The sequence below is a fragment of the Nerophis ophidion genome, linkage group LG24, assembly GCF_033978795.1.
Source record: "Nerophis ophidion isolate RoL-2023_Sa linkage group LG24, RoL_Noph_v1.0, whole genome shotgun sequence".
Lineage (NCBI taxonomy): Eukaryota > Metazoa > Chordata > Actinopteri > Syngnathiformes > Syngnathidae > Nerophis > Nerophis ophidion.
This window is the reverse complement of record NC_084634.1, coordinates 25,269,225-25,294,649: the sequence shown is the minus strand read 5'-3', so window position 1 is coordinate 25,294,649 and position 25,425 is coordinate 25,269,225. Positions and strand designations below refer to the sequence as shown.

The following is a 25,425-nucleotide window of genomic DNA, read 5'->3' as shown; positions in this document are numbered from 1 at the left end:
GCTCTAACCATTCTACAAAATGTTTTGATTGTTTGTTATGACGAAGGGACTCAAGGATGTTGTGGAGCAAGCAGTTGCAAAACAACGAGACCTTGACACATGAGGGAAACATATAAAAAGCCAGTAGACCAATATTTGATATGCTTTGCATGATTTTGCTTGATTCTGGATCCTTCAGAGGTTCCTGTCTGTTTGCATTGGCAATTCAATCCAACTTGTACTGTTGAACATTGGTAAATAAACCTTTTGTACTAAAACCACTTTGTTTGCTGTTTAAGCTTCGGGCCAATCCACCGCAATACTTTATAATATTTTGTATATGGGGCTTTATGGTGTTGCCAGTGAAGCATTTACCTACAAAAAAATAAAACATACAGCGTTTACATATCATGCAGGTGAAATTAAGCAGAACCTTCAGAAACACATCCATCCCAATTGAAGTTTAAATAAAAGATAAAAAAATGTGGCTAATGAGTAAGATGGCAATAAAAAGGCTGAATGCATAGTTATTATAGTGACATGTGTGGTATTGTGTTATGTATGCTGATGCATCGTGTGTCAAAACCCTGCAGGACAACCACAACAAACATGCCTCCAGACCTCCAGACTGTCAGGACATCTGTCATGGCTGACAGTCATATGCCCTTCTGTGTGTGTCTGTGTGTGTGTGTGTTTATGTAGGATTGAAGGAGAATAGATGAAGCTTTGGCAGCAGGTCATTCTTGATTCAATGGCAACAGCCGGGTTTTTTAAACATTTATGTCAAGGAGGCACTTTCTTCGACTCGGCATCAAGGGCTAACCAGTAATAGAGAAAATACACACAGAGCACAATTTGAAACAATATCCTGAAGAGCTCAACCCAGGAAGAAAACACACATTGAAAGTAGGTCATCAAAGCAAAAATAAAAATTATACAAAATATCAATTTGTACATTTTTATTTTTGAACCTGTTTCATCTTTAAATTGTATTATATTGCACTGTATTTAATTGTATTTTTTTAATTTTGTTTTAAATTATTACAATTATAATTTTATTATTTCATACAATGTGCATCATTTTTGTTAAAAGACACTTATTTAATGAAGTTACTGCAGAAGGCTGCATGTATGCCTTTTGGCCACTAGATGGTACAGCGCGTACACGTTTATATCCATAGAAGGGATGGTGAAGTTGCTAGAAGAAAACGATTATTTATTTTCCAAAACTACATATGAATAATTGTCTTTGTCTCCAAATTTAAGTCATTTTGATAAAATGCTATACAAATGATAAGGAAGGACAAGCTTAGAGACATTTATAAGGCCACATATATGAATGATATTTATTTATCCACAATGACTGGACTAATGTGACATTTTAATGAGTAATGTTTAAAATTTTAAGCTATATTACATTTTAACACAACAAAAGTTATGATTTCTATCTCAATCTTGATAAAGTACAAATTTTTACTTAAGGTTATTACTTTAAGACATTAATGCCGGAGTGGTGCTCAACGCAGTCCATTTGTTTGACTAATTATTGCTCAGTAGGGCCCACTTTAAGAAATAAACCCAGCAATCATTTGATTTAAAAACTGAAAATTTGAATCACATTTATGAAAAGTAGGTGATTGGATTAATATAGAAAATGAAGTATGTCAGTTTTGGGGGTTGAGGCAGTTTTCAAAGGGGGAAGATAAGTCTATTTGTTGTTGTAAATATACAGTATGTTGCAGATTTATCAATCAATCAATGATTATTTATATAGCCCTAAATCACTGGTGTCTCAAAGGGTTGCACAAACCTATTTTATTAATTTAAACCTCTACAGATTACTGACAAGGTGACATGTGGATAGAATCAAGTCTCGGTTTGGGAAGTCCGAAGAAGAAACATGTAGAAGAAAAAGACTTAAAAATAAAAAGTAAATCAACAAAAGGGAAATAGAAGAAACTGGGGGAAAAATAAGTAATAAAAAAGAGAAAAATAAGAAATGGAAAATACAAACAGAAACCAAAAATAAAATAAAAAAAAGATTTAAAAAGAAAATAAAAAGAAAAAGGGAAAAATAAAAAAGCTAAAAAAAAACAAAACAAAGAGAAAAATAAAAAAGTGGAAAAAGTTAATAAAAACTGAATAAAAATAAGAGGTAAATACAATAACAATTACAAAAAAGAAAAGAAAAAGAGAAATAGTAAGGAAAAAGAAAAATGTTTAAAATAAAATAAAACAAAAAGACAAAATCTGGGAAAAAGCAAATGTCTTTTTTTAAATTACAATCTGTAAAAGAAAAAAGTAAAAAGACAAAAGAACAAACAATAATTAAAAGAAGAAATACAAACATAAATTAAGACTGAAAAGAAAACAGAAACATAAAAAGAAAAGGAACTAAACAATCACAATGAAGAAAAAGTAAAAGAAAAGAAGAAAGAAATATTCAAACAAAATGAAAATAGGAAAAAACAGAAAAAGAAAAATTAAGAAAAAAAATAAAAGAAAGTAAACCAAAAACTAACAAAAAACACAAAAAGAGAATGAAATCCAAAAGAAATAAAAAAAGACTAAGATAAAACAAAATAGAAAGAAAAATGGAAATGAACAAAGTAAAAGAAGAAAGGAAAAAGAAGAAAAAGTAAAAACAACAATAAAAGGATGGAAAATAAAAATACCAAGGGGAAGACTTAAGAAGAATAAAATACGTGAACACCAAGAAGATTCAGCATGTATGTGCATACTCTTAGTGTATCTGTTACCATGTCACTAATGTCAGGGAATATTTACTGCAGCAAAAAACAAATAAAAAAGCGCAGAATAAAAAAGGTCATAAGCGGTAGAAAATGGATGGATGGATGGATGTTGTGTTTGATGACTGACTTGTTTGAACATCTGAGGAAGGAATGATGAGCTTCAAGGTTACGATGAACTTCAAACATGTATGGACAACACCACCTCATGTCTTGTTCATCATGAAAGTCCAGGACCAAACGCTCTTCCACCCAGCCCCTCTTTGCAGAAGGTGGAGTAAAGGCGCATGAGAAGGAGTGAGAGAGGGAGTGTGTGTGAGAGAGAGAGAGAGAAAGAGAGAGAGAGACTGAGGGATGTGACATCTCTTCTTCTCTGGCATTTGGTTAAAGACAGCGGAGAAGCGACCATGCTGTGGAAACTAGTTGAGAATGTCAAGTATGAAGATATTTACGAGGTAATGTTGACGTGCATTTTTATCAAAGCATGCTTTACATCCTTTCTACACGTGTTTGTTTGCATGGACAGGTGTGGGCCTGCAGGTGTTGCCATTTAGGCCTGAAGTGTGTCGTGGTTCATTCATCCGACATATAGAGTTTTTTCCATGACTTAAAATAGGGAAATCAATGTTTGGTAGCCTGGATTTTGTCGAGTACTGATGGTGCAGGCGCGTGGGATGGGTCTATGTAAATCATGTTGGCTTTTATCCCGCAAGTATAATAGAAGAAAATCGCCCCGTGAAGAGAAAATGGCCCCCGGTGTCTCCTGGCGCACATGGCCTTTCTCCCACGGCCTGTGAAGAGAGCGCCCTAATGTCATTAAAGTGGACCCCAGGATCACAATGAAGGCGCCTTTTGACTCGTGACACGAGACCCCCACGCGTCACCCCGGAGCGCCTTTTGTTTTTTGTTTTTACTGTGAAGTGAAGTGAATAATATTTATATAGCGCTTTTACATATTGAAACCCAATATCTAAGTTACATTTAAACCAGTGTGGGTGGCACTGGGAGCAGGTGGGTAAAGTGCCATGCTCTAGGACAGTGGTTCTCAACCTTTTTTCAGTGATGTACCCACTGTGAACATTTTTTTTAATTCAAGTACCCCCTAATCAGAGCAAAGCCTTTTCGGTTGAAAAACAGAAGTACAATACAGCACTGTGTCATCAGTTTCTGATTTATTAAATTGTATAACAGTGCAAAATATTGCTCATTTGTAGTGGTCTTTCTTGAACTATTTGGAAAAAAAAGATATAAAAATAACTAAAAACTTGTTGAAAAATAAACAAGTGATGCAATTATAAATAAAGATTTCTACACATAGAAGTAATCATCAACTGAAAGTACCCTCTTTGGGGATTGTAATAGAGATACATCTGGATTCTAAACATTTCTTCACAAAAAAATAAATTTTTAACATCAATATTTATGGAACATGTCCACAAAAAATCTAGCTGTCAACACTGAATATTGCATTGTTGTATTATTTTTTCACAGTTTATGAACTTACATTCATATTCTGTTGAAGTATTATTAAATAAATATATTTATAAAAGATTTTTGAATCGTTGCTATTTTTAGAATATTTAAAAAAATACCCTTGGCATGCCTTCAAGTACCCCCAGGGGTACACGTACCTCCATTTGAGAACCACTGCCCTAGGACACAACGGCAGTGACTTGGAAGGCGGAAGCAGGAATTGAACCTGGAACCCTCAATTTGCTGGCACGGCCACTCTACCAACCGAGCCATACCGCCCCATATGTACTTATACTGCTGCCTTGCAATCCTTTTAGTCTCGAGACGTTGAAACAACCTTGATTACGCTTACATGTCTTTTGAAACTCACTCGGAAACAAGGTTGAAAAATAGTTTGTAAGTTAAGACAGCGTATATGTCCAACGTTGGAGCCACGCTGTTGTTTGGGAAATGACCAAAATTCAATGTTTTAATCAACAGTCACAACCTGGCATTGAATAAATGTTGTCAAAAAGCATGTTGTTTCAACCTTGTATTGTTGTTGTAGAATATTGGTTGAAAAATGACCAAAATTCAATTAACCATTGAAAATCAACGTCAGAACCTGACTTTGAATAAATGTTGTCAAAAAACATCCATCCATCCATTTTCCTACCGCTTCTCCCTTTTGGGGTCGCTGGAGCCAATCTCAGCTGCATTCGGGCGTAAGGCAGGGTACACTCTGGACAAGTCACCACCTCATCGCAGTGTCAAAAACATGTTTTTTCAATGTTGTATTGTTGTTGTAGGATATTGGTTGAAAAATGACCAAAATTCAATGGTCAAATCAACATCACAAGCTGAAATTGAATACATGTCAAAAATAATGTTATTTCAACGTTATATTGTTGTACAATATTGGTTTTAAAGTGACCAAATTTCAATGGTCAAATCAACGTCACAACCCGATATTGAATAAACGTTGTTATAAAGCATGTTGCTTCAACATTGTATTCGTGTTGTGAAATATCGGTTGAAAAATGACCAAAACTCAATGGGAAAATCAAGGTCACAACCTGACATTGAATAAATGTTGTCAAACATGGTATTCCAATTTTGTATTGTTGTTGTAGGATATTGGTTGAAAAATGACCAAAATTCAATGGTCAAATCACAGTCACAACCTGACATTTAATTAATGTTGTCAAAAAGCATGTTATTTCAATGTTGTATTGTTGTAGAATATTGGTTGAAAAATGACCAAAATTCAATGGAAAAATGACCAAAATTCAATGGTCAAATCACAGTCACAACCTGACATTGAATTAATGTTGTCAAAAAGCATGTTATTTCAATGTTGTATTGTTGTAGAGTATTGGTTGAAAAATGACCAAAATTCAATGGAAAAATGACCAAAATTCAATGGTCAAATCACAGTCACAACCTGACATTGAATACATGTTGTCAAAAAGCATGTTTCAACAATGTATTGTTGTTGTAGAATATTGGTGGAAAAATGACCAAAATTCGACGCTCAAATCAATGTCACAACCTGACATTGAATAGACGTTAAATATTATGTGGTTTTAATATTGTCTTCATGCTGTAGAATATTGGTTGAAAAATGACCAAAATTCAATAATCAAGTCAACGTCATAACCTGAAAATGAATAAATGTCAAAAAGCATATTGTTTCAACATTGTATTGTTGTTGTAGAATATTGGTTGAAAAATGACCAAAATTCAATGATCAAATCAACGTCACAACATGACATTGAATACACATATTTAAAAAGCATCTTATTTCAAAGTTGTATTGTTGTAGAATATTGGTTGAAAAATAACCAAAATTCAATGGAAAAATGACCAAAATTCAATGATCAAATCACAGTCACAACCTGACATTGAATAAATGTTGTCAAAAAGCATGTTGTTTCAACATTGTATTGTTGTTGTAGAATATTGGTGGAAAAATGACCAAAATTCACTGGAAAAATGACCAAAATTCAATGATCAAATCACAGTCACAACCTGACATTGAATAAATGTTGTCAAAAAGCATGTTGTTTCAACATTGTATTGTTGTTGTAGAATATTGGTGGAAAAATTACCAAAATTCAACGCTCAAATCAATGTCACAATCTGACATTGAATAGACGTTATGATATGTTGTTTTAATGTTGTCTTCATGCTGTAAAATATTGGTTAAAAAATGACCAAAATTCAATAATCAAATCAACGTCACAACCTGACAATGAATAAATGTTGTCAAAAAGCATATTGTTTCAACATTGTATTGTTGTTGTAGAATATTGGTTGAAAATTGACCAAAATTCAATGATCAAATCAACGTCACAACATGACATTGAATAAACATATTTAAAAAGCATGGTATTTCAAAGTTGTATTGTTGTAGAATATTGGTTGAAAAATGACCAAAATTCAATGGTCAAAACAACAGTCACAACCTGTTATTGAATAAATGTTGTCAAAAAGGGTGTTGTTTCAACGTTGTGTTGTTGTTGTAAAATATTGGTTGAGAAATGACCAAAATTCAATGGTCAAAACAACGTCACAACCTGACATTGAATAAATGTTGTAAAAAACATGTTATTTCAATGTTGTATTGTTGTTGTAGGATATTGGTGGAAAAATGACCAAAATTCAATGGTCAAAACAACAGTCACAACCTGGAATTGAATAAATGTTGTCAAAAAGCATGTTTTTTTCAACGTTGTATTGTTGTAGAATATTGGTTGAAAAATGACCAAAATTCAATGGTCAAATCAACGTCACAACCCGGCATTGAATAAAAGTCATTAAAAAGAATGTTGTTTCAAGGTTGTATTTGTGTTGTAGAATATTGGTTGGAAAATAACCAAAATTCAATTGTCAAAACAACAGTCACAACCTGTCATTGAATAAAAGTTGTCAAAAAGCATGTTATAGAATATTGTTGGAAAAATGACCAAAATTCAATGGTCAAAACAACAGTCACAACCTTGCATTAAATAAATGTTGTCAAAAAGAATGTTATTTCAAAGTTGTATTCTTGTAGAATATTGATTTAAAAAATGACCAAAATTCAATGGTCAAAACAACAGTCACAACCTGCCATTGAATAAATGTTGTCAAAAGGCATGTTATTTCAACATTGTGTTGTTGTTGTAGAATATTGGTTGAAAACTCACCAAAATGCAATGGTCAAATCAACGTCACAACCCGACATTGAATAAAAGTCATTAAAAAGAATGTTGTTTCAAGGTTGTATTTGTGTTGTAGAATATTGGTTGGAAAATAACCAAAATTCTACGGTCAAAGCAACGTCACAGCCTCACATTGAGTAAACGTTGTCAAAAAGCATGTTGTTTCAACACTGTACTGTTGTTGTAGAATATCGGTTGAAAAATGACTAAATTTCCATCGTCAAATCAACGCCAGAACCCGACATTGATTAAACATTGTCAAAAAGCATTTTGTTCCGTCGTATTTGTGTTGTGGAATATTAGTTGAAAAATGACCAAAATTCAACGGTCAAATCAATGTCACGACCTGACATTGAATAGACGTTAAAAAAATATGTTACTTTAACGTTGTCTTCATGCTGTAGAATATTGGTTGAAAAATGACAAAACTTCAATAGTCAAATCAACGTCAGAACCCGACATTGAATAAAAAAAGTTAAAAGCAACGTTAAGTTTGAGTTGCTCAACGTCAGGTCCAACATATTCTCAACGTTGTTTCAATGTCTTGTGCCTGCTGCATCATCTCCTGATACACATAACATGTGTAGATTATGTTGAAAAAAGTGACTCTTAATAGGATTGGGACAAAAGTGTCAAACTGTGGTTCGAGTACCAGTAAAGGTACACGGGCTCTATCAAGTGGTACACAGGATATATGTCATACTAAAATATTAATACAGATTACATGTAGAAAAACAGCATATTTACAATAAAATTCCATGGGTGCTACAACAATGGTCAAAATCAACAACCCCTTTTTTGAACTGGATTGTATTAATCTCGCTCTTTTATTTACACACTGTAGTGGCACGCGGGCTCCGTCTAGTGCGGGGGTCGGCAACCCGCGGCTCTGGAGCTGCATGCGACTTTTTAGCGCCACCCTAGTGGCTCTCTGGAGTTTTTTCAAAAATATATGAAAAATGGAAAAAGATGAGGGGAACATTTTTTGTTTTGTTTTAATATGGTTTCTGCGGGAGGACAAACATGACACAAACCTCCCTAATTGTTATATAGCACACTGTTTATATTAAACATGCTTCATTGATTCGAGTGTTTTCCGAGCGCCGTTTTGTCCTACTAAATTTGGCGGTCCTTGAACTCATCGTAGTTTGTTTACATGTATAACTTTCTCCGACTTTCTAAGACGTGCTTTATGCCACTTCTTTTTCTGTCTCATTTTGTCCACCAAACTTTTAACGTTGTGCATCAATGCACAAATGTGAGTTTTGTTGATGTTATTGACTTATGTGGAGTGCTAATCAGACATATTTGGTCACTGCATGACTGCAAGCTAATCAATGCTAACATGCTATTTAGGCTAGCTGTATGTACATATTGCATCATTATGCCACAATTGTAGCTATATTAAAGCTCATTTAGTTTTCTTTAAGTCCTCATAATTCAATTATATCTTATGACACACTATAATTAATCACAGCTATTACTCGCTTGCATAATTTAAATTAACGTCAGAAAACAGTCCGATATTTAGACACAAATGCATTTTAATGGTCAGAATGAGGATTTTGTTTAAAGTGGGTTTCTTGAATGCATTACATTTATTTGCTCAAAACAGTTTTATCTAAAATCTGGTCTGTTTTTTAATGTGAAATCAATTTCATGGGAAATTTGCCAGCGAGAAAAGAGTGTGAATTTCCTGACTCGGACTCGCCTTTGCACTGGTGTATGTATTGACCTGATCACAGACCGTAAAACAACCCTATTGTTCAAAAGTGTGCTATGGAACCCCTTAAGGGACAAATCAGTTTGGATTGACAACAATGTGTTGTGGTATCACACAGGACTACGATTACAGTGTGTCACTGTGACGTGACATTAAATTGTGATTCGGATACTATAAATTAAAATTTAATTAATGTTTTTTTTTTTTAAAGCTGTTTTAATTATTCGTATTTGTTATTGAGTGAGTGAAATACAAATAAACATGGGAATTTCACATAGTTTGCTGAAAGTGTCATGTTTTACTTAACAATTGACCAGGGTGCATTGGACATTTTCTGTGTTCCACTATGACAACTTACCAATTTCTGGGGGTTAAGTGTCCTCTGCAGGGGACATTTGTTGTTGGTTTATTATTTTTGCAAGTTATGAATTTCAGGGCTAAAGCAATGGTGGTTTGGTGTTCTCTCTAGTGGAAATTTTTGTTTGGTCTATCATTTTTTTCTAAGTTACACATTTTTAGATGGGGGAAATTGTGGTAAAGTGTCCCCTGGAGTGGACATTTTTTGTTGGCCTATTTTGTACTGTAAATTACACATTTCAGGGTTAAAGAAATGGTGGGTTAGTGTGCTTTGCAATAAACATTTGTTGTTAGTCTATTATTTTCTTGCGTTACAATTTTCAGGGGGCTAGGGTGATTCAGATTTAGTGTCCTTTACGGTGGATATTTTGGTTTGGTCTATTTTTTTTGTAAGTTACACATTTTAGGGGGTTTGGAGATTGTGGTTTAGTGTCCTTTGCAGTGGACATTTTTGGTTGGTCTATTTTTTAATTCACAGATATTTTAGATTGGGGGATTGTGGTTTAGTGTCCTCTGCAATGGACATTTTTGTTTGGTCTAGTATTTTATAAATTACAAATTTTAGAGGTGTGGGGGGATTGTGGTTTAGTGTCCTTTGCAGCGGACATTTTTGTTTGGTCAATTGTAGTGTAATTTACAGATTTTTTAGATTAGGGGATTGTGGTTTAATGTCCGTTGCAGTGGGCATTTTTGTTTGGTCTATTATATTGTAATTTACAGATTTTTTTAGATTGTGGGCTTTTGGTTTGATGTCCTTTGCAGTGGACATTTTTTGTTTGGTCTATTTTGTACTTTACAATTTTTTTTAGATTGAGGGATTGTGGTTTAGTGTCCTATGTAGTAGACATTTTGGTTTGGTCTATTATTTTGTAAATTACAGATTTTTTAGATTGGGGGATTGTGGTTTATTGTCCTCTGCAGTTGACATTTTTGTTTGGTCTATTTTTTTTTTTTTAATTACAAATGTTAGGGATGTGGGGGGATTGTGATTCATTATCCTTTGCAGTGGACATTTCTGTTTGGTCTATTGTTTTGTAAATTATAGATTATTTTTAGATTAGGGGATTGTGGTTTAATGTCCTCTGCAGTGGACATTTTTTTCTGGTCCATTATTTTGTAAATTATGGATTTTTTTTTAGATTGGGGGATTCTGGTTTAATGTCCTCTGCAGTGGACATTTTTTGTTTGGTCTATTTTGTAATTTACAATTTTTTTTAGATTGAGAGGTTGTGGTTTATTGTCCCCTGCAGTGGACTTTTTTTTTGGTCTATTATTTTTTAAAAGTACACATTTTAGAGGTGTGGTGGATTGTGGTTTATTGTCCTTTTGCAGTGGACATTTTTTGTTTGGTCTATTTTGTAATTTAATTTTTTTTAGATTGAGGGATTGTGGTTTATTGTCTTCTGCAGTGGACATTTTTGTTTTGTCTATTCTTTTGTAAATTATAGATATTTTGGATTGGGAGATTGTGTTTTAATGTCCTCTACAATAGACATGTTTTGTTTGATTTATTTTGTAATTTACAATTTTCTTTTAGATTGAGGGATTGTGGTTTGATGTCCTCTGCAGTGGACATTTTTTGTTTGGTCTATTTTGTAATTTAATTTTTTTTCTTTAGATTGAGAGATTGTGGTTTATTGTCCTCTGCCGTGGACATTTTTGTTTGGTCTATTATTTTTGTAAATTCCAAATGTTAGGGGTGTGGGGGGATTGTGGTTTATTCTCCTTTGCAGTGGACATTTTCGTTTGGTCTATTATTTTGTAAATTATAGAATTTTTTTTTAGATTGGGGGGTTGTAGTTTATTGTCCTCTGCAGTTGACTTTTTTGTTTGGTCTATTTGTGTAAATTACAAATTTTAGGGGGGGGGGGGGGTGGGGTATTGTGGTTTAGTGTCCTCTGCAGTGGACATTTTCGTTTGGTCTATTATTTTGTGAATGATAGATTTTTTTAGATTGGGGCATTGTGGTTTAATGTCCTCTGCAGTGGCCATTTTTTGTTTGGTCTATTTTGTAAGTTATAGATTTTTTTTTAGATTTCGGGATCTTGGTTTATTGTCCTTTGCCTCAGACATTTTTGTTTGGTCTATTATTTTGTAATTTACAGATTTTTTTTTTTTTTTAGATGGGAGGGGTCTGTTTGTGTCCTCTGCAGTGGACATTTTTTGTTTGGTCTATTTTGTAATTTACATTTTTTTTATTAGATCGAGGGATTGTGGTTTATTGTCTTCTCCAGTGGACATTTTTATTTTGTCAATTATTTTGTAAATTATAGATTTTTTTAGATTGGGGGATTGTGGTTTATTGTCCTTTGCAGTGGACATTTTTTTTTGGTCTATTATTTTTTAATTTACAGAATTTTTTTTAGATGGGGGGAGGGGTGTTAGTGACATTTTTGGTCGGTCTATTTATGTTGTAGTGAGCACATTTCAGCTGGAAAAGTGTGGTTGACGTTGGTGCAGCTCATTCATGCTCAACAATTACACGGTGAGGTGAAGGCGGACACATGCGCACGGTAGAGCGAGAGTGGGTAGAGAGAGAGAGAAGGGGAGAGATAGAGAGAGAGAGAGAGAGAGAGAGAGAGAGGGGAGAGAGAGAGAGTAGACATCCCCTGGAGGTGTTTGGAGCGGCACAGCCTGAGCTCCCCTGGACTAAAAAGTTGACGGTTGGGCGGGTTGTGTTGTTTTAGCGAGGCCGGCGGCAGCGGTGTTCCAGATGTTAGTTCACTCTTACTGTACGGCGGTGAGTTCTGAAGCTGCTGATTTGGTTGATTCCGACTGTTTCAATGTGTTTGTGACTGTGCGTGCTCCTTCAAGGACCGCCATGACGGCGTCTCCAGCCACAGCTCCCGCCTGTCCCAGCTGGGCTCCGTCTCCCACGGCGGGCATTACTCCAGCGCGCCGCCCCTCTCCCACGCACCCTCGTCCGACTTCCAGCCGCCCTACTTCCCGCCGCCCTACCAGCCGCTGGCCCACTACCAGAGCCAGGACCCCTACTCCCACGTCGGCGACCCTTACTCGCTCAACTCGCTCCACCAGAGCCAGCAGGGTGCGTGGGGGGCGAGGCAGCGGCAGGACGCGGCCGGGGAGCGCATGGACGGCTCGTCTTTGCTGGCGCAGCCCCGGGCTTCTCTGCCGCAGCTGCCCGGGCTGGACCCCAGGCGGGATTACGGTGGCGTGCGGAGGCCGGACGTGCTGCTGCACGCCGCTCACCCGGGACTGGAGCCCGGGATGGGAGACGGACTGCTGCACGGGCTGCACGGCATGGAGGATGTTCAGGTGAGAAGGGACGTTTTTGGAGGCATGCGGGTCAGTAAATGTCGTCCCGACCCCATCCATTTAAAACTGGATATTATTGCAAAAATCTAAGGATGCGAGTTAAAAAGTGTTCTTTTCAGTCATTTTACAAATAATGTTGGTCAATTTTATTTTTCATCCATTCTTATTTAAATATAAATATTTTAATACAAAGATTCTAAATTATAAAATGTTTTTTTTAGTTATTTTATGAAAAAAATATTTTCAAACAAAGAATGTTGGTCATGATTTAGTTTTTCAAACATTTTGAATTAAGTATACATATTTTAATACAAAAGAATGTGAATTATAAAATGTGTTTTTTATTCATTTTATAAAATAATATTTTCAAACAAAGAATGTTGTTCATAATTGTATTTTTCAACCTATTTTATCCAAATATAAAAATTTTAATACAAAGGATGTGAGTCACAAAGTGTTTTGTAATTCGTTTTTCTAAAAAAATATTTTTAAAGAAAGAATGTTGGTCAATTTTATTTTTCACCCATTTTTATTTAAATATTATTTTAATACAAAGGATGTGAGTCATAAAATGTTCTTTTAATTCATTTTATAAAATAATATTTTCAAGCAAAGAAGGTTGGTCAATTTTATTATTCACCCATTTTGATTTAGATATAAATATTTTAATACAAATATTCTAAATTATAAAATATTTTTTTTAATTCATTTTATGAAATAATATTTTCAAACAAAGAATGTTGGTCATGATTTTATTTCTCAACCATTTTTAATCAAGTATATTATTTTAATGCAAAATAATGTGAGTTATAAAATGGTTTTTTTTATTTATTTTATAAAATTATATTTTCAAACAAAGAATGTTGTTCATAATTTTATTTTAAACCCTTTTTTATTTAAATATTCATATTTTAATACAAAGGATGTGAGGCACAAAATGTTTTTTAATTCGTTTTTATAAAACAATATTTTCAAAGAAAGAACGTTGGTCAATTTGATTTTTCACCCATATTAATATTTTAATACAAAGGATGTGAGTCATAAAACGTTGTTTTAATTCATTTTATAACATGAAATGTCATTTTTCCCCATCCATTTTAATTTAAATATTAATATTTTAAAACAAAGGATGTAAGTCCTAACATTTTCTGTTTTTTCCATCTAATTTTTGAAAACATATTTTAAAACAAATGTGGGTCATTTTAATGTATTTGGTTTTCATTCGAGTTTTAGAAAATCATATGATAAAACAAAAACAATATTTTTTCATACAAATGAAAAAAAGATTTAATTGTATTTGTTCCATCCTTTTTTTCTTTAAAAAAAACTATATTAAAAAACAAATTATGTGCGTGATACGTATTTTTTATCATCTAATTTAAACATAATATTGTAATACAAATGAGGTGAGTCATAAAATGTTATTTTTTTTTATTTCCATTTCTTCATATATATTTGTTTTAATTCAAATACATTATAGCCAACTTTTGGAAAATGGGGACATACAAATTGGTTGAATGGCCTACATATTTTCTGGAAATTAGCAAGAAATAATCAGGGTGCATTAATGAATATGTGCATTAAATTATGGTATAAGAATGTAATAGTGTTGTATTTTAGGAGACGATTGAGATCAGGTCAGTGAACTCCCAGTCACCTCACAAATACTAAAAAAAAAAAAAAAAAAAAAAAAAAAAAGGGCCCAAGGCCAAAAAGCCTGCTTTAAATAAAATACATGAGCTAAATAGATCAAATAAATCAAATGATTTTAAAGAAATGTACACAAAGTATACCATATAAATGAAGATAGTAAAAATTTTGAATTATATGGACATTTTTATTTTGATTAGCTTTAATTTGCATATTTTTTTGTTTTGCATTTTTTTGCAGGATTGTTTTTAAGTGACTTTTATTGCTGTGTGTGCGTGTGTGTGTTTGTGTGTGTGTTTCATCGGTAAAAAACATGAGCTTATAATGGTTTTATCTTGGTGCTAACAGACTATTGACGACACCAACGGAACCAACATCCTGGATCAATCTGTAATTAAGAAAGGTAAACACTAATTATTCATAACATGTGTGATATGGATATTTGATGCAGAAGTGTGTCAAACTAAACATATTAATGAGTGCAGAGTTAATGTCTGTATATTGCTAAAATTATTTTATCGAGCATATATATATTATACTTGACAAATGTCAATCAAAGCATGAGCACTATTTGGCTATTTGTGTTAAGGCACCATTTATTAAATGGGTACCTAATGAAGTGGCCGGTGAGGGTTTTAGGTATTGTGGGCATGCGTGCTGGACTATTACTGGAAAGCATGACAATATAAGTTGGTAAACGGTTAGTGAGTAGCTCCATGCAGGTTGGAGGGCTAACGACCCCCAGGCGCCCCGGCCCCTATGGCCGCCACGCACGCACGCACGCACGCACGATGCTGCGCAATGATTCAGTTGCGGGGTGTTGAGTGACTGAGCTCCCCGCGGGGCATTTAAGCCGCTGATGTAATAAATGGCAGCGCTCACGGAGATCTTGTGAGCTCGTTTAGAGCTAATCTGCTGTATTATCCCCCGTGGAGCTATCAAAAAAAAAAAAAAAAATGGCAATGGCCCTTGTGCGTAAATGCATGCATGCATGCTGCGCCAAATGGACATTCATGTTGTGAGGGAGCATCCATAGCGAGGGTTGGTCTCGCGTAGAGGGAGGAGAGGCTGGTGGGTGTTAAACACGAGCCAATCAGCTGCGAGGACAAATGAGATAAGAGCAAATGACCTGCGCACGCACGTCACCGCCTCATTAATAGGCACGTGCATGCTACTAAAATGAACAAAAAATCAATTAGCCACAGCACAGTATTCAAATTATGTTGCTTCAACTATATCTAGAGATTAAATCGTGCAGCTGTACACATTTTTTTTTTTTACCATAAACAACAATAACGGACTTGACCACACTTTGAGCGCATGTGCACACTTCATCGTTGCAAGCTCTTCCAAGCATAGACATTGTTTTGCTATTTTCCACCCAGAAATAAAATATATATATACACCGTAATTCCTTGAATTGCCGCAGGGCATATAGTATGCGCCTGCCTTGAATTACTGCCGGGTCAAACTCGCTTTGCAAAATAATTAGCGCATGCTTAGTATTACCACCCGGTCAAACTCCTGACGTCACGAGTGACACTTCCCCTGTCATCATTTTCAAAATGGAGGAGGCTGATTTCAATACCTGTAATTTGAAATCGCATAAAGCGAAGAAGATTAAAGGCCTACTGAAACCCACTACTACCGACCACGCAGTCTGATAGTTTATATATCAATGATGAAATATTAACATTGCAACACATGCCAATACGGCCTTTTTAATTTACTAAATTACAATTTTAAATTTCCCGGGAGTTTTGTCTTGGAAACGTCGTGTAATGATGACGTGTACGCAAGACGTCACAGGGTTTTAAGGAAATATGAGCGCTGCGCACACACACAGCTAAAAGTCGTCTGTTTTAACGGCATAATTACACAGTATTTTGGACATCTGTGTTGCTGAATCTTTTGCAATTTGTTCAATTAATGTTGGAGAAGTCAAAGTAGAACAACGGAGTTGGAAAGCTTTAGCCTTTAGCCACACAAACACACGGTGATTCCTTGTTTAAAATTCCTGGAGGTGAAACTTAACTATGGATCATAGCGGTCAAGAGATCATGGATCCCTACCAAATGTCAACCAGCAGGTTTCGGTGAGAAAATTGTGGTTAAAAAGTCAGTTCTTACCGGAGAAATGCTGAGCTTGTGCCGTCCATAGCTGCCGTCGACTCCCCTGAGACAATGCGCGTCAAGACACCTGTGGACACACACCTCCGAATATCAGGTACTATTTAACTCACTAAAACACTAGCAACACAATAGAAAGATAAGGGATTTCCCAGAATTATCCTAGTAAATGTGTCTAAAAACATCCGAATCCGTCCCAATGCAAACGCATTTTTTTTTTAATATATTTTTTTTTTTGTAGTCCGTCACTATCAATATCCTCAAACACGAATCTTTCATCCTCGCTCTAATTAATGGGGAAATTGTCGTTTTCTCGGTCCAAATAGCACTTTTTGTTGGAGGCTCCCAATAAAAACAATGTGAATATGTGAGGAGCCCCCACACGTGTGACGTCATCGTCTGCGACTTCCGGTAGAAGCAGGGCTTTTCACTTAACACCGAACGTTGCAAACTTTATCGTGGATGTTCTCTACTAAATCCTTGCAGCAAAAACATGGCAATATCGCGAAATGATCAAGTATGACACATAGAATGCACCTTTAAGAGCTATTCAGTAGGATTTAAGCTCCAAGCTTACATCACACTCAAATTTTTACTGCATGCCATCGGTAAGTGCCGGAGTGAGAAGAGGTTTTGAAATAATTAGCGCATGCTTACTTTTACCCCATGCCTTTGGTAAGCGCAGGAGTGAGAAGAGGTTTTAAATATAATTTAATGTCAAATTGCATTTTTGTATTTGATAATTTTTGTGTTATTATTATTCATTTTTATTTAGTGCCCATGCCACCCAAGAACATTGGGTCGTTGATGCTGGGCAAGGACGGCCTGATCGGTGGCATCACCGTCAACATAAACGAACTGTTCTGCTCGGTACCGGGCCGCTTGTCCCTGCTCAGCTCCACCTCCAAGTACAAGGTGACAGTCGGGGAGGTGCAGAGGAGACTCTCCCCACCCGAGTGCCTCAACGCATCACTCCTGGGGGGCGTGTTGAGAAGGTACACACCCATGCACTTTAATAAGCATATGGTTAAATATATTCATATGTGAATACGTTTGCTTTTATTTTGACAGAGCAAAGTCCAAAAACGGTGGGAAATGCCTGCGGGAAAAACTGGAGAAGATCGGCTTGAATTTACCAGCTGGGAGACGTAAAGCTGCGAATGTGACGTTACTAACGTCACTAGTAGAAGGTGATTATCATTGCTGTCATTAATTGTTTTCCTCCCCATTACCGTAATGTTTGTCATGCAGGCCTCATCATGCATTGATAATAAATAGGTGGAACATAGCTGAATGCAAATATAAAAGCATATACTTAGAGACTATAAAAATAAATATACACATTTTAAATAATAGTAAACAAGTAGCAACACATTCTGGGGCCCCAAGTTACCATAAACACACACTTGGTATTACATGCACCAAACACAATATATTGCATGCAGCCTTTAAAGCAAGTAAAAACCTTAGTAAGGTTTTTGACTTTTTAAAAATGGGATTAACATATAACCCAGAAATTGGTGGTTCTCAAATGGTGGTACGCATACCCCTGGGGCTACTTGAAGGTATGCCAAGGGGTACGTGAGTTTAAATATATATATATATATATATATATATATATATATATATATATATATATATATATATATATATATATATATATATATTCTAAAAATAGCAACAATTCAAACATCCTTTATAAATATATTTATTGAATAATACTTCAACAAAATATGGATATAAATTCATAAACTGTGAAAAGAAATGCAACAATGCAATATTCAGTGTTGACATGTTCCATAAATATTAAAGATTTCTTTTTTTGTGAAGAAATGTTTAGAATTAAGTTCATAAATCCAGATGGATCTCTATTACAATCCCCAAAGAGGGAACTATAAATTGATGATTATTTCTGTGTGTAGAAATCTTTATTTATAATTGAATCACTTATGTATTTTTCAACAACTTTTTAGTTATTTTTATATATTTTTTTCCAAATAGTTCAAGAAAGACCACTACAAATGAGCAATATTTTGCACTGTTGTACAATTTAATAAATCAGAAACTTATGACATAGTGCTGTATTTTACTTTTTTATCTGTTTTTGTCAACCAAAAATGCTTTGCTCTGATTAGGGGGTACTTGAATTAAAAAAAAAATCACAGGGGGTACATCACTGAAAAAAGGTTGAGAACCACTGCCCTAAATAATATGTGGGTGGCTAAAAAAAACAACAATTTAAAAAAAAAAATTTTACAAAAATATAAATTGGCCTGACTATAATTTTAAATAACCTGTCATTATTCACTTTAATATGATGATACATGTGTGTAAGTAAAACATGTCAGATTCATGCTGCGGCTAATATGAATCAAACAAATCAATTATTACCATTTTTTTATTAAAACTAATGCATGTCCTGTGGGTTAAGTCTCCCCCTGTTATTTACAACCGAGTAACTTCTCTGTTTCTAACTTTAATTGAGGGTCTTTGAACACACTCCAGTTATATGCAATGAGATGCAAAAGTAAAATTTAAAAATAACTTGACGAAAAAAACTGACTTTTTGAAGATGGGATGCACATACCTGCATAAACCTCCCTAAAAATAGGTTGTCCTAAAAAAACGAAAATCTTTTTTTTTTTTTTTTACAAAAAAAGTTCCAACAAATTCAGTAAAGTGGCTAACATTTCAAACAGAACCTGTCAAATATTCCCTTAAATATGATTACATATACTTCAGCACATGCAGATTCAAGGTGACTTTATTTATTATCTAATTTCCGTATAACATCATCAGTAAATAATACGAATCATAATAAATTATTATTATTATTTTATTAATAGTGCATTTCGTAGGGCGTCTTTAAAACCTAGAGATGCCTCTGTTACTAATGTTAATAGGGGGTCTTTGAACGCACCACAGTTTTGTGCAATGAGATGCAAACATGAAACTTAAAAATAACTTTCTCAAATAGATTTATTACATTTTTACCTTCTATCACGTCATCCTTGTTCCAGAATGTTGGTGCTATGTGTGTGCACGCTTAAAGGCAAGCTTTGATGACGTCACGACGTCTGTGTTGAGTGAAGTGGGAATGCCACTTTGCATTTTAGATAGTGGGGTGTAGATCAGGGTTTCTTAACCTTTTTGAGGGCGAAAGTTTTCCACTATACAGGGGCCTGGGACCTACTGAAATATTAACATTGAATTTGTAATCTTACTTTTGATTTTAATTGTATTCAATAGTTATATCTAACCTACCGTATTTCCTTGAATTGCCGCAGGGCATATATAGTATGCGCCTGCCTTGAATTACTGCCGGGTCAAACTCGCTTCCCAAAATAATTAGTGCATGCTTAGTATTACCGCCTAGTCACTCTCGTGACGTCAAGAGTGACACTTCCCCTGTCATCATTTTCAAAATGGAGGAGGCTGATTTCAATACCGGTAATTTGAAATCGCACAAAGGGAAGAAGATTAAGAGCTATTCAGTAGGATTTAAGGTCCAAGCTTACATCCCCCTCAAATTTTTACTGCATACCTTTGGTAAGTGCCGGAGTGAGAATAGGTTTTAAATTAATTAGCGCATGCTTACTTTTACCGCGTGCCTTTGGTAAGCGCAGGAGTGAGAAGAGGTTTTAAATTATTTAGCGCCCCGGTGGCAATTCAAGGAAATACGGTAATTACAGTTTGACAGGATAAATTTGGTCAAATAATATGAAACCATTTGTTAATTGCAAAGATTGCTATCAGGCTGATTAAAAAATTAAATAAAGTATATATATATATATATATATATATATATATATATATATATAATATGTACCGCAATTGAAGGGGATCAAAAACCGATGAAAAATACATTTAATAAAGTAAATAATTCATAACTAAATTAATAATAAAAAATATATATATTTGTTTCTTAACTAACCTGCCAATTAATTAAATTGCAAAGGAAAATGCAGCGTCACCACTTTAGTCATAATTTTTGCGCTTATGACACGTTTTAGATTTTAGCTTCAGACTTCTTCTGTTTGATATTGTCTTTACCGCCACAAGTGGCGGAAGAGTGTATTACAAGTGAGACAGATATTTAGGGGGTGCAATGGTTAAGAAACAAAGGTGTAGGTCAGTGGTTCTCAACCTTTTTTCAGTGATGTACCCCTTGTGAACATTTCTTTAATTCAAGTACCCCCAATCAGAGCAAAAACATTTTTGGTGGAAAATAAGAGATAAAGAAGTAAAATAAAGCACTATGTCATCAGTTTCTGATTTATTAAATTGTATAACAGTGCAAAATATTGCTCATTTGTAGTGGTCTTTCTTGAACTATTTGGAAAAAAAGATGTAAAAGTAACTAAAAACATGTTGAAAAATAAACAAGTGATTCAATTATAAAAATATTTCTACACATAGAAGTAATCATCAACTTAAAGTGCCCTCTTTGGGGATTGTAATAGAGATCCATCTGGATTCATGAAGTTAATTCTAAACATTTCTTCACAAAAAAGAAATCTTTAACATCAATATTTATGGAACATGTCCACAAAAAATCTAGCTGTCAACACTGAATATTGCATTGTTGCATTTCTTTTCACAGTTTATGAACTTATATTCATATTTTGTTGAAGTATTATTCAATAAATATATTTATGAAAGATTTTTGAATTGTTGCTATTTCAAGACTATTTTTTAAAAATCTCACATACCCCTTGGCATACCTTCAAGTACCCCCAGGGGTACGCGTACCCCCATTTGAGAACCCCTTATTTAGGGGGTGCAATGGTCAAGAAACAAAGGTGTAGGTAATAGTAAACATTTGTGGTTTGATTCCAGCAACCTTAGTATTGGAATTTCACAAACATATTAATTATGATGTCCTTCTTTTATCTAAATGCCAGAACAAAATGTTTTAAATTTGACAAAAGCGCTTCTTGGTCCTCCAAATGGATAATACATTAAAACAGTACAATTCTAACGTAGGCTTTCAGTTTTTCTAAAATGCATGTCATAATATTTGCTACTGTGTATAATATATGCACTAACCCCAAATTTGTCGCATTGTGCAGGTGAGGCCGTGCACCTTGCGAGGGACTTCGGCTACATCTGCGAGACAGAGTTCCCCACCAAGGCCGTGAGCGAGTACCTCAACCGGCAGCACACGGACCCCAACGAGCTGCACACGCGGAAAAAACATGCTGCTGGCCACCAAGTGAGTTGGACGCACACTTTGCTTCTAGAACGACATCATCACATCAACGCACACAAATACTTTCCCCACTTTAGCACACGCAGCCTGAGAAACACAGATTCATGCCGGTGACATAACTATGGGGTGAAAAATAGGCCATCCATCTCCTCCAAATGGGAGCATTTCTGCTGAAAGGAATTAGTGAGAAATTAAATCCTGCCTTCATTTTCCACGGCCCTCTGTTGCCCCCCCCCCCCCCCCCCCCCCCCCTTAAAAGATGGCCTGAGGGGTGCAAACCCTGCTGTCTTATACACGCCAGGTCCATTCTGCCATATAATGACATTTTGGATATGGGATTTTATTCATATGGGTTAAACCCGGTATTGAATATGTTTTGAGAGAAAAAAAAAAAAGATTCAAAGCGAGGCTATATAAAAGAAATAGCTGTAATATTAAGGCGTTTAATTCCTGGAAATGTCAGCGCATGATTAGCGTTGTCTGCACATTTTGAAGGCTTAATTTACAAGGAACCCCGTTTTGATGGGGATCACTTTTATGAGGCCCGCAGAGCTCGCTGACATTTGGAGATACAAGCTCGGAGGTTGTTAATGTATGTTTGACCCTTGCTTCTTGTCTTAGATCTCCATGTAAAGTTCTTTATATTACTCCGCTTTATGACCGTTTGACAGTGGAGGATCCTTGTGTCTTTCAGTAACTGGAGGGGCTGGTGAAAAAAAACATAAACAAAAAAAAAAACGTGCCAAGGAGGAGTTGTATTTATTGTGCTTTGCTAAATCGCCAAGCACGGAGAATCCCCAGGAATTGGTAAAAAAAAATCAAAAAAATCTGTCGATCGGTCAGCCATCGATCAGTATCGGCCGATTTTCGTGAAAAGTATGGAATTGCCGATTATCGCATTTTATTGCTGATCCCTTCCTATTTAGACCCCGGGCTGACAAGCAGCTATGTAGGCTTCCATCCATCCATTTTCTACCGCTTGTGGCTTTCAGTTTTTCATAACATTTGCTATTGTATATATTATATACACAGTGTGGAGCCGCTCCTCTATGCCAATAACTATCACCTCCATCACAGCCAGGGTCACATTAACCTTAGTGGGGGCCTCAGGGCTGAGGGGTTTTTGCCCCCCCCCCCCCCCCCTCCCCCAAACTCACCCCCCACCCCCCCTTGAACCTAAACACCAGTAACACCCCCGTCCTGAAAACACAGTTTAAAAAAAAAAAGACTTTTAATCATCCATCCATTCATTTTCTACCGCTTATTCAACTACAATCGGGCAGAAGGCGGGGCTCACTCTGGACAAGTCGCCACCTCATCGCAGGGCCAACACAGATAGACAGACAACATTCACACTCACATTCACACACTAGGGCCAATTTAGTGTTACCAATCAACCTTTCCCCAGGTGCATGTCTTCCAAAGACTTTTATCCAACAATGCAAAAATATGATCTATTTAAAAAAAAAAAAAAAAAAAAAAAATCATGAATAAATCTTTGTGACCGCATGCTCGTTTATGCATGTGTAAAGGAGGCCAGTCAACTACAAGATTTTAGCTCAGTAATCAAGACGTTTGCCTCTCACGCCGGAAACTTGGGATCACGCCCCGTTCGGACAACACAGCCGATAGAGAGAGAGAGTACACAATGATATCCGTCTGTGACAGACAGATATCAACACCAATCATTGCAATTCGCCGTCAAAACCGAGGGTCCCTGATTGGATGGGTTTACCTGGGCTCCAGCCCAGGTAAGCCCATGCATTGATTACGGCACACAAACTGCATTTCTTTGTGTAACAACTATCAAGTATTATTATCACTGGGGGACATATAACAGAGTGACGGCAAGCCTGTGTAAATATTGTGTCGATATTGTTAAACTGACAATAGCATATATATTTGCCTTACAGGCTAAATGTGCACAGCATCTTCTACTAATGTTAAGCAAAAAATATTTATACAGTATGTTCTCCTCTCATGAACCAGCATCCTCTGCACTGGAATACAATGAACAAGGGTTTCACAGAATTTAACAGTAGGTCTTCACAGTTAAATACTGTAATATCCTTATTTCACAACAATAAACTGTTTCACAGTAAAATAGTCTGTAATATCAATAATATACTGTATTCTTGGTCTCTTAAGGGCTTCTGTAGACTAGGTGGCGATATACTGTTTAAGTGAGGGAGTAAGCAACTATAATAAGTAAGGCTGCGAATCTTTGGATGTCCTACAATTCGATTCAATATCGATTCTTGGGGTCGCAATTCGATTATATATCGATTTTTTCGATTCAACACAATTCTCGATTCAAAAACGATATTTTTCCGATTCAAAACGATTCTGTATTCATTCAATACATAGGATTTCAGCAGGATCTACCCCAGTCTGCTGACATGCTAGCAGAGTAGTATATTTAAAAAAAAAAAAGCTTTTATAATTGTAAAGGACAATGTTTTATCAACTGATTGCAATAATGTAAATGTGTTTTAACTATTAAACAAACCCCAAAAAATAGATTTTATCTTTGTGAAAACATTGGACACAGTGTGTTGTCAAGCTTATGAGATGTGATGCAAGTGTAAGCCACTGTGACACTATTGTTCTTTATTTTTATTTTTATAAATGTCTAATGATAATGTCAATGAGAGATTTTTTAATCACTGCTATGCTGAAATTATAACTAATATTGATACTGTTGTTGATAATATTCATTTTTGTTTCACTACTTTTGGTTTGTTCTGTGTTGTGTTTGTGTCTCCTCTCAATTGCTGCTGTTTATTGCAGTTCTGAGTGTTGCTGGGTCAGGTTTGGTTTTGGAATTGGATTGCATTGTTATGGTATTGCTGTATATTGTTTTGTTGGATTGATAAAAAAAAAATAAAATAAAATACATTTAAAAAAAAAAAGAGAATCGATTCTGAATCGCATAACGTGAGAATCGCGATTCGTATTCAAATTGATTTTTTCCCCACATGCCTAATAATAAGATATTTAACAAGTTACAGCATTGTGGTGTGACTTTATTGTAATTAATTATAGATTAACAGCTGTGTAGTTACACTAAATTACTATAAATGTTACTGTGGAAGCAATGAAATTATTAGCCAGTAATTTGTTGTGATTTTACAATTTATTTTACAATGTGGTAGTGCAAAAAAGCCGCTTTTTTTTAAAACATGTTTTTTATCAAAAATGCGTAACTTTGACGAGAAATATGTCAACTACAGAGGACAATGTTCATAAAGGACTATATTTTTGATAAGATCAAGACATTTGCAGAAATGTCAGGAAAAAAAAGGTAGTTCTCAAGTAATTCCAGTTACGAAATAGTCGGTATCGCCAATGTGTTCCCCAGACTGTGCATGTTTGATGCTCAGATTTGAACCTGTTCCACTATTCTGTGTCGGCGGTGCCTCTTAGAAATTCATTATTTATCAGCGAAGTGTTTCAAGTCGCCAGAAAACAACAGCGAGAGCCTTAAGTGTAGCCCCGGGTGGAGACTTCTCCTCTCTACTCAACTAACCCCAGCTGGGCTCGGGCCTGCACAGCCTGTCACTCATTTGCTGCAATGCTGCCCTTAGGCCTCGTGCAGAGTGTGTGTGTGTGTGTGTGTGTGTGGAGGGGGGAAGCTATGAGATCCCTTGAATATAAATTGAACCCAAAACCAGAGGATGATTTGCTGAAG

At 35.4% G+C, this 25,425-nt stretch overlaps 1 protein-coding gene across 1 annotated transcript in view; it reads left to right on the top strand.

Moving 5' to 3' along the window:
- The first annotated feature begins 3,101 nt into the window (after window positions 1-3,101).
- The window catches only part of LOC133542166 (transcription factor AP-2-beta-like), a 47,587-nt gene continuing 25,263 nt past the window's right edge, over window positions 3,102-25,425 (top strand). The window contains 7 exon segments of the mRNA XM_061886045.1: window positions 3,102-3,184; window positions 12,282-12,743; window positions 14,742-14,796; window positions 17,298-17,517; window positions 17,594-17,712; window positions 21,595-21,713; window positions 21,715-21,737. Coding sequence (XP_061742029.1) covers window positions 3,137-3,184; window positions 12,282-12,743; window positions 14,742-14,796; window positions 17,298-17,517; window positions 17,594-17,712; window positions 21,595-21,713; window positions 21,715-21,737 — 1,046 coding nt within the window. The 5' untranslated portion in view covers window positions 3,102-3,136.